The sequence below is a fragment of the Belonocnema kinseyi genome, chromosome 9 (genome assembly GCF_010883055.1).
Source record: "Belonocnema kinseyi isolate 2016_QV_RU_SX_M_011 chromosome 9, B_treatae_v1, whole genome shotgun sequence".
Lineage (NCBI taxonomy): Eukaryota > Metazoa > Arthropoda > Insecta > Hymenoptera > Cynipidae > Belonocnema > Belonocnema kinseyi.
The window spans coordinates 32139013-32149969 of NC_046665.1; the positions used below are offsets into that span (position 1 = coordinate 32139013).

General features: G+C 37.6%; 1 protein-coding gene across 1 annotated transcript in view; it reads right to left on the bottom strand.

Annotated features, from left to right (window-relative positions):
- Nucleotides 1-10957, bottom strand: part of LOC117180786 — a 195136-nt gene that overhangs the window by 50349 nt on the left and 133830 nt on the right. The window contains exon 2 of the mRNA XM_033373287.1: nucleotides 7118-7291. Within this exon, the coding sequence (XP_033229178.1) occupies nucleotides 7118-7291 (174 nt within the window). The remainder of the gene's footprint in view (nucleotides 1-7117; nucleotides 7292-10957) is intronic.

Here is a 10957-nt window from a genome sequence, read left to right on the forward strand (position 1 = left end):
TTTGAATCGCTTTAATATCTGTATTAGAACTGAAGATAATATAGTTGCACATTTTTGTACTTTTAAGCAATAATTTTTATTGTTTTTTAAATTTCTCAGCTGGAACTGGTTCACAACAGTTTTCCTCATGCTCATAAATTTTTTCAAATTTTTTCCATCGCTCCTTGTATAAGAAATAATGCTCTAAACTTGACTGTTCTTAAATGTACCCAAAAATCCTTACTTTTTTTTACATTTTTCAGTCTACTAAGCACAAAAATTTGTTTACATAAACGTCTTCAAGCTTATTAACGTAGAAAACTTTCAGCTTTTAAATAACTGTTTTTTTGTTGTGCTAGCATTTTTTTGACTGAGTTGTTAAGCTTCAAAGGCAGAGCCTATAGTTTTCTCGCCGATAGTAGTCCCTTGTTTCCTATTTCCATAGAAGTTGTCTACTCGCTGCCATGGTGTTGCTCTTACACAGCTGATACGTATATCAGACCAAATTTGTTTATTTGGATTTAAAGTGCAAAAATTAGTTTTCGCATTATTTCTGCATAATGTTCGTGAGCGACTTTTGCTGTTTTGCCCCACTTGGATAAATATAAATCTCATAACTAGCTTGCAGGGTTTTACAGCACGGTCGGTATTTCTCCAAAATAGTAATTAAAAATTTTTTTTTCACAATTCTAATTATTTAGGACCAGAGACACATTCGTGCATGCCTTCTATTTAGCTTGCCAAATTTTTAATACGATATCTCATTCCGTGCGGACGCAAGTTGGGAAAGACAAGTACCGATCTAACTTCCACTTGTATTTTCTTCGAAAAGTTTTTTTTTAATTCCCACCAGAACAAAGAGGAGACATGGACGTTATTACCTCCTCTTTCATTTCCCAAAATTTTAGAGCGATACCTCATTTCGTTTAGACGTAAGTTGGGAAATAAAAATTGAGGACCAGGTTTGGTCACGTGACCCTCTCGTCACATGGCCTTGATGCAACTTGTGGCGTTTTTCCACCAATTTAATTTGTTTATTTCCAATGTTATTTTTTACGATTTAAACCAAAAATGCTTTTGTCGTTTTTCTAACAAGTTAATATTTTTTTTCATTTTGAATGTATTCTTATAAAAAAGTTTAATACAGATTTGTAGATCTTTTTTGGGTACACAATTTTTTGTTTCATTAATGTGTTTTCGAACCTTGCATTATTTTTCAGAAAATTTAATTCTTTTATGTTATTTTTCTCAATTAAAACAAAAAATACGCATCCTATCAAAAAATTATTCATACCAAATTTGTAGCTTTATTGGAATGGAAGCTTCTAATGTGTCCCCTATGGGTTTACATTTTTCTTGCACCGTCTTCTTTATTCCTTTACACCCCACCCCCCAACACTTACTTGGTGGTGGAAGGGGGATCTACAGTTTAAAGTGGGTTCCGAACCACCAAGAGCAAAAACTTTAAGTACTTAGAGGAAACCTTTTTCTCTAAAGGTACCGATTCCACGACTCTCCGGAGATGAATTGCTAGGCTAGTGTTCACCGCATGGGCCGCCGAGGCTCTCCTAGAGTGCGAGGTGGGAATCGAACCCGCAAGCCGACGGAGTGGGTTACTACGCGCCTGATCAAAAAGTGTCTCATGACAAATTTGTAGATATTTTTTTAAGTGTATAATTTTTGCCGAATTATTACTTAGTATTTAGCATAATTTGAACGCAAAACGGAATTTTTTATTTTGTTATTATTTTTTATGCTGTTAAAACTTGAATTTTGGATTTTTCTAGAAAATTCAAAAAGTTGTGTGAGTGGCATAGTATTACTATGACAGGATGTTTGGAATACGTGGGGTTTATGGTTTACAAATTTTCTGGATCTTTTGCTGGCTAAAGTACCCAGGTTCACGGCTCGGGTCCCCGGAAATATGATTCAGTCTCTGTTCGGCTACAGAAAAAACAAATTGTATCTCCGTGTTCCTGATAAATCAATAAATGTGATTGTTTAACTATAAAATAGTAGTTGTTTCTTACAATCAGATGTGGGATTATCTCCAAAAAATGATAGTTAGCGGCGAAATAAAACTTACAGTGTAAAAAAAAGAAAATAATAAGTGAAGTTCGTGACAGTGACCATGCAATTGCCAACCTCAGGAGGCAGCAGGAAGCGCCATGCTTCCTCAAGGTCTTATACGCCGGAAGATTCTTCACCTGCGCCGCGTTACCGTTCTTCGACTCCAAAACGTAGCCCAGGTACGGCCGATCCAATACCTCAGAGAAGCAGAAGGGATGTTTCTTCTTCAGAACCGGTAGATACAGTGAGTACTGTACTGGCACAATTAAACCGGATGGCCAATAGAGGTTACGGAGTGTTGGTTCAAGACAAAGACGTAAGTGATTTTAATCCTTTTAAAAGCGATATAAAACCATGACTGAGAAAAGTGAAAGAATGTGCGTAAATATACGGTTGGGATGACGCGTTCATATTTCACCTAGTGACAAACAAACTGAAAGGTAGCGCGGCAACCTGATATAAAATGTTGTCCAGTGTTCCAAAAAACTAGGTAGAATACAAACGGCTACTATTAAATAGTTTTCCTAGCACGCGAGATTTGCATCAGTTGATGACTGATATGTTTGGAGTGAAACCGAAAGTTAACCAGAACCTTTTCGAATACTGTTATGATAAAATAAATGTGATCCGGAAAATGGACTTTAATTTTTGCGGTCGTGACTTAGTAAATCCGATTGTGCGTCACGTGGATGATCCGTCTATAAAGTTGGTAGTAAAGGTGTCGGGAATCACCGATCCAGCGGCACTCGCGGTGTACTCAAAAGCTTTCCTTGGAAGGGGCGATAGAACAGCGATAAGAGCGGGTAAACAAAATTGGCCTTGAACAAAACCATGCGATACAAGGAAAAAATGTAAACGTAAACAAGTCATGAACTAGTAGCTAGGTCTCGGATATTAGAAAAATTCATCGGATATTGATGTATTTTCGTAAATAATTTGGGAATTTTCAGAAAGAATTGACGAACTCTATACAAGTCTACAACCTTTTACCACTTTTTCCCATAAATAATTAGAATAGTATTATGAGTGATTGGGCCATGTTTGACAGAGCAATGACGAGCTTGCCCAGCAAATCTGGGAACCAGGCAGTAGGTTCGTTTGCACGTGGCCCGCACATACTCACCCATACGCGCGGTGCATATGTCCACGCGTATGTGTGATTCGAGTTCGTCTGATGAGTGGCTAGAAGTTTGATTATTATTACTATTATTTAAGCCTCGATGGCTGCGCGTGTTTATGCACTCTTGGTTTATGTTTAAAAACTGTCGAGTCAGCAGTTCGAGGGTTCGAACACTCAGAGTTGTGCGAATTTATAAATAAAGAAAAATTAAATTGCACAAATAAAATTTTTGCCTGTTTATATTTAAGTCTAAAATTTTCAGGAACTGTTCGTAAAAAAGTTCCAAATTTATCCATACATTTTTCATAGAAATAAGGATTTAATGTTTCATTTTTTTATCCCGTATCCGAGAACTAGCTACAAGTTCGTGACTTTTTTACGGATAAATTTATTCCGTATACTGCGGGGGCGGAAAAATATCCAGGAACTTCAACTTTAAAATGTTATCGTTGGTCTGGAATCGGATATAAGATGTTTAATTGCCCACTTGGTCGCTCTGAAAGAGACGATAATTTTTGCTACATTTGTAAACAGGAAGGACACAAGAAAACCGAATGTCCCAATAATTCAAAAACATGTACGTACTGCAAACGAACCGGGCGCACTATTGAAGCATGCTTCCGTCGGAAAAGAATGTACAGCGAGACAAAGCAAACTTAGGGCGAATGTAACAAAAAACCGTTAGTTTGATCAGACAGAAAGATTCAGGCAGGAATTTTTTAAAATCATGTGTCCTAAACGGGTAAACGCTAGCCGTCATCATTGATATATGGAGCGAATGTTCACTGGTAACGGACAGAGGTAGAGCTTTCCATTCAAAACGATTCCAAGACTTCTGTGCTAAATTCAACATTAAACATCATCTGAATGCAGTGGAAATGTCTAGAGGTAACAGACAAATGGAACGATGTAATGCCACTGTCCTCATTGCACTAGACACTATGGGAGCTAACGACGAGGCGGACGAATTGGACCTTAAAATTACGAATATCCAGATCGGCATCAACGGCACTGTCAACAGTACATTTGGTTTCACTCACAGCAAGTAATGCAGGTATATCATATTGGTCTTCATAGTGACAACGAGGATGTTGCGGATCCTATTGATGTCACGGCTCTGCGTCAGAAAGTGTTCGAGCGCATCCAAACTGCCCAGAAGAAACAGAAACAGAGTTTTGATAAAAAAAGGGCGTTCCTGTTAAATTATCTCCACGAGATTTGGCGTTAATTAAAATCTCTTCTTTTGTAAGCGTCGGAACCAGTCGGAATTTGGTTGCAAAATGGAAAGTACCGTTCTAAAAATCACGTTGTCTGGACAATTACCGCTACGCGGTGGCAGAACTCGATGTTTCCACTCGCTGTCAACGCCTTTATCGAGAGGTATATGCTCTGGAGTACCTAAAACCTTGGGCGGTGTGGCTAGAAGCTGACGTTGATTAACAGTATAATTAAATTGTAGGTTACAGGTATAAACGATGTTAGTGAAACGTAGGTCACAAATTTCGAGAGTGTGACTATCTAAGCTGATATCGTGTGATAGACGAGCAGGTTGTAACTTCGAGGGCATGGCTGCTCTCAGAAAAATTAAGAGGGTAGGTTACAGGTTACAACTGTGTGTTTGTATCTGCCTACGGGAGACAGGGCCTAACTAAGGGCGTAGGTCTGTTTACTTACTGAGAAGCAGTTCATAGCTAAGTGTATGTGGCTGCTAAATTGTATTTGATACTGGATGTAGTGTAGGTTGTTACTTTGAGCGCGTAACTACTTAGGCATCCTACAAAGAGAGGCGGCTAATTTAGAGAAGTTACCTGTGTGAAAGCAATATACTAGGACCAAGCGAGAGTTGTGTCAACGAGGTGGCATGACAAAACGAATTTTAAACGAAATATTTTTTTATGTTTTCAGTGCTTCATCCACTTTCGGTATTGACCTTAACCTTTTTTCTTTCTCGAAGTATCCCTTCGAAGTGACGAATGCCGAGTGTGGACAGCAAAGTATCACTATGGCGAGATGTTTGGAATACGTAATGTTTATAATTTAAAAATGCTCTGCGTCTTTTGCTGGCTCAAGTCCCCGGGTCCATGGCTCGGTCCTCGGGAATATGATTCAGTCTCTGTTCGGCTAGAAAAAGAAAAAATTGTGTCTCCGTGTTCCTGATAATTCAATAAGTGTGATTATTTAACTATAAAAAAGTAGATGTTTTTCATAGTTGTCATGATAATCTTGCGAGGGTATTCAAAAAGAAACATTTTTCTTCTCTTTCCTGTTTTCAGATCGTGCGTTATTTGGCCTAATCATTTAAAGACGGGCTGGTCACTGAGATTTCAGGTGATTCCCGGACTTACGGCAGGCGTATGGCGGTCAGTAGGAGTCTCTGAATTCTATTGTGTAGTTCCTTGGTTAGTCCCAGTTAGTCTCGATGCGTCACGAGAACTCTCGCTCCAGCCGGCCGGTGCGGCAAAATCCCTGCCGGGAAGATTCGTGACTCTGTCGGAAACACTCGGGAGATCTGTTTCAAGTACCGCGCGATTAACTCTTCGAGGGAGTCTCGTGGAAAGTCATAAGAAATCTGCAGTTAGTCCGAGGGAGGTCTCCACAGGTCATCGTTATTCCGGTGGCAGTCATTGTTGGTATGACTTCCTGATTTCTGAGTGATCAACCCCTGGATTTTCGTTTGTTTGGTTGAATTTTGTATGTGCTTAACTCTGGTATTTTTTATTTTTATCAAAAAGTCATCAGAAGAAATTGTCTTTTTTAGTATTAATACCAATACCTTCCTATTATGGTGAGAATGTAAAAAAATGTTGCGATTTATTTCTCGAAAGCTGAAGCCACGTTCCTGCTGGTCGGATTTGAATTGGCTGCTTCACCTATTGTTTGGATTTGTATTCGAAAATCGATATAAGCGGAGTTTGCGGAAATTAACGGGGAACTATTCGGGGACATGATAGACTGTCCTGGACGTTAATGTGGAGCAGTCAAGAAAGTCTTTTATGGGGCTGAGTAAAAGTGAAACTTTTTTGTATGGTCAAACGATAGTCTTGACGAGCTAATTTAACGCTAGTTAGTCGGTCTTGTGAAAATATATTTTAGATGGTTGACGTTAAAAATTATTTTAAATATTGTCTAGATTATGAGAGAAAAATGCTTTCTTTTTCATGCACAATTTTCATTTTGTATACTTTTAAACACCGTGGATATTATTTGAAATGTGCAAAAAAATATTTAGATTCAAAACTTATAAAATTTGTTGGTCCTGATAAGACTAGTCAGTATCCGATTAAGGCCCGGAAAGACTGACTAGCTGATGAGAGGGAAAAATGCCGTTTTTTTAATGTTCTTTTTTCGCCTTCAGTACTTTTAAATACCTTGGATATCTTTGGAAATGTCCAAAAGATATTTGGGTCTGATACTTCGAAAATTTATTGGTCATGGCGAACTAGCTAGTGCTCGATTAGGGTCTAAAAAGACCGTCTAGATTAGATGGTATAGACAATGCCTTAATCAACGCAAGTCTGTCACGATAATTTTCTACATAGGACACTCTTAATTTTTAATAATATTATTCACGATTAATGGTTTGGCTTAAAATGTGAAATTTCGATTTTTCATAAAAAATGTTAATGAGTAAAGCCACAACCGTTGAATGAAGAAAGCTTTCTTACAAACTTGACCTTTATTTTTGGACCATAAAAAAGTATGCTAAAACACAATCCAATCCCATTATTCTTTTGAAAGTTATCGTGCTTACAGACTACGACATGCTGACATGCGAAACCTCTTATTTCCCAATCGGGAGAATTCAAAACGTAGGGATTCAATAAAAACTAGCGATGTCAAATTTTACATAGAACAGTAGCTTTTTATCAGGATGAGAATTAAACAAGAAATTACTTCCGATGAAAGCACACCAGCTTAACCTGAAAATTAAGAAATTTGCATATTTACCTTGTGATTTCTCGGCTGTTTCGACAAATTGCTTCGACCATTAATAAGGACATTATCGTTCAGGAATAATACATCACATGGCGATGGTGGTCCTTCAGAAATATCCCAATCAGATTCATCAGTCGTCGAGGCGTCCAAAGTGGCGTCTAACACTATAATACCTGCTTCACCAACCTGAAAAAAGTATAGGATTCAATTAAACAAATACTAAGAAATGATTGGTAAAATTCATTATATTGCCCTGGATGCAGACGACTAGTGTCTTACGTTAGTTGAATCTGAGATTGGTGTATGGAAGACTCTTTAAATACGTGACAAACCTTATAGACTCTGTGACTGATAATTGAAATAATGTAGGTCACGTGGGTTCCCCTTTCTAACGTCACATCGGGGGAGATAAGACATCTTTATGACTGGTCACAGAAATAATGTGAGTCACGTAGGTTCCCCTTTCTAATGTCACATCGGAGGACATAAGGCATCTTTATGACTTTAAAAGCTGAAAGTGTTCTACGTTAATGAGCTTAAAGAGGTTTATGTAAAAAAATTTGTGTGCTTAGCAGACTGAAAAATGTTAAAAAGTAAGGATTTTCGGGTACATTTAAGAACAGTCAAGTTTAGAGCATTATTTATTATACAAGGGGCGATGGGAAAAATTTGCAAAAATTCATGAGTATGAGGAAAACTGTTGTGAACCAGTTGCAGTTGAGAAATTAAAAAAAAAATTGTTGCTTAAAAGTACAAAAACGTGCAACTATATTATCTTCAGTTCTAATACAGATATTAAAGTGATTCAAACTGCAAACTGTAATTGATAGGCTCTGTATTTATTTTCAATCACCCGCAAGGATGTGTTAGTCTTCTTTTTTGTGAAAATCGCGATATTTTGAAACATTTTTTTTTGTTGGAAAACAAGTGACAGAAAGCAGAGGGGGCCTTCTTTTGTTTTACTGCCGACCGCTGGTGCCATTCTTCGACCCCTGGTTCTGAATGCTTGGATGGCACCTGGCCACAGGTCGAAGAAAGGGACCAGCGGTCGGCAATAAAACAAGACCGCCCCTGCTTTCTGTCACTTGTTTTCCAACAAAAAAAAAATGTCTAAAAATATCGCGATTTTCACAAAAAATTAGAATAACACATCCTTGCGGGTGATTTAAAATAACTACAGAGCCTATCTATTACAGTTTGCAATTTGAATCGCTTTTAATATCTGTGTTAGAACTGAAGATAATATAGTTGCACCTTTTTTTACTTTCAAGCAACAATTTTTTTAAAATTTAATTTCTCAACTGCAACTGGTTCACAACAGTTTTCCTCATACTCATGAATTTTTAAAAAATTTTCCCATCGCCCCTTGTACAAGAAATAATGCACTAAACTTGACTGTTCTTAAATGTACAGAAATAATGTATGTTACGTCTCACTGAGAGCGGTAACGCTCCTCTGTGACTGGTCACATATATAGTGTAGGTCACGTAGGTTCCTATTTCCAACGTCTCATGGGGGGGGGGGGAATCTTGTGACTGGTCACAGAAATAATGTAGGCCACATAGGTTCCTATTTATAAAGTCTCATCGGAGGGCGGGAATGCACCCCTGTTACTGGTCACAGAAATAATGTAGTTCACGTAGATTCCTCTTTCCATCATCGTTTCGGAGGCGGAACTGATCATAGAAATAATGTAGGTTACGTAGGTTCCTTTTTTTAACGTCTCATCATGGGTCAGGAATGGACCCTTGTAACTGGTCACACAAATAGGGTAGGCCGAATTTCTTTCTATCGTCTCGGGGAGGGGGGAAGCGTTAAGGCACTCCTGTGACCGGTCACAGAAATAGTGTAGATCACATAGGTTCTCATTTCCAACGTTTCCATCTTCAACTTCGAATATCCCGAAAACTGTTACTCATAGGCGAAAAATTAATATGGCATAAAATTTTCATTTTTTATGAGATCTACAACCTTTGTCTGAAAGTAACGGGAAGTGTGATACGCACAAAATGGTTTAAGATTTAATGCATTTTTCATAAGACAAAAACAAACCTCTCTAAGACAGAAATGGCGCGGTATCCATACGAGGGTACTTCCTTGAGTCCCCCAAAGTGCAAAAATTGGTAGCAGAAATTGAAAAAAGACATGAGTACACCAGAGCTCCGATATAGCAACAGTTTCTGGGGTTTCCTTGCACTGGCCTTGCTTATAAATTGGTGCCTCGAAACGTAAACACTGCAGGTAGTGACAGTTTTGATCGCTATCCTACTAGTGGCGAGACACTGTTGACACTGTGTGCGCGCTTCCGCGCTGAGAAACTGCGTGGGCAGCAGTTCCAGGAACTGTTAAATCGATCTCTCTTCTATTGGAACCCTGGTGCATTCTTTTGCATATACGTACATTAAAAATGGAAATTTTTTACATTCTCATTAATGAGAATGTATTGTAATCGTCCAAATTTTTGATCACTGGATTTTAATCGATCTTAACGTTTCGGCACGCACTGAGTCCAATCGATTCAGCCTTTGATAAATTTTTTAATTTTGCATTTTTTTTGGTGCAGTTCCGAATAGTCGAATTCTCCGATTTTATTTAAACTCCGCATACTTATGTACTTTGCGTCGCGTTTAGTTTTAATATAAAACAATATTTATTTCAATTTATGGATTTACAATTATTAGACAAATAATAATTTCAAAATAATACGTCAGTAAGGTTTTACAATAAATCTCAAAAGAGATCGTAAGTTTCCATAAGCGTCTTTTATGAACCGAGTCCTCAAGAGTCAAGACGACTGCGGTGCTGGTGATCAACTGTGACCGGGCACAGTGGGACGAAAATCACGACTCTGGAAAAATTGATTTTCCGACTACAGTTTTCATCCGATTCAAACGGTGTTTAAAAATTAAAGCTGATGACAATCCAGTTAATCTTATCAGAGCATATATTCAAATTGAGGCTCTAGTTTTTTTTATTTCTTGATAAATATGAAATTTTTTTTTTTTTTGACTTTTGAAGAGTACCATTTCCAAGAGAATACTCAGATTCATTTCCAAATACCCAAAATGAGCAGAGGAACTATCCAGTACAATTTTCCAGTACCGTAGGATAAATTAAAAAATGTAATTAACAGTCATTTTCTATGGAATTAGCTCCATGGAGCTCGTAAATGATACTCAGTTATCATATCTGCTCATATAATAACAATTTGTAATTGCTCAAACGATCTTAGTTGAAAATTGCATTATTCGGCTATTTCTCGTCACACAAACTCCGTTCTTTAAATGTATTTAGTTGTTAATGACTGATCTTCGAATAACGTAAGGGGATTTGGATGAATAATAACAACTGCCATAGTTATAAACAATTTCATGAACAATTATTCATCTTTTTCTATTCGTCATGGAATGAATAGCGTTTTCCACCCAGAAATAAACAAATACACAGTTTGGCCCGTCTGTTTCAAAAGTATAACTTCTGCTTCTGGATGCAGTGGTCTTTCTGGCTTGACGAAATCACTTCTCAGACTTGATAAATAAAGATCAGAAGAGAATACGAGATAATGCAATAAATCTGTGTTCGTGTCGATGCCACTTGTCTTTCTTGTATTATTCTCTCTGCATCTCTTGGAATCTTTATTTTTGGATTCCTGAGCCTCTTCCGATAATTGTCCAATTGAAATGACGAAGGAGTCTATTATTTTGGCTCCATGGATCAACAATTTGTGTAGTGATGCAGGCATGAAATACCAATTGTACTAGGCAGTCTGATAAGTACCTGAAAATTCTAAGAGATGGCATTAGTATTCACTAATGTGAACCATTTTCGTCGAGCTTGATCCTTCAAATGACG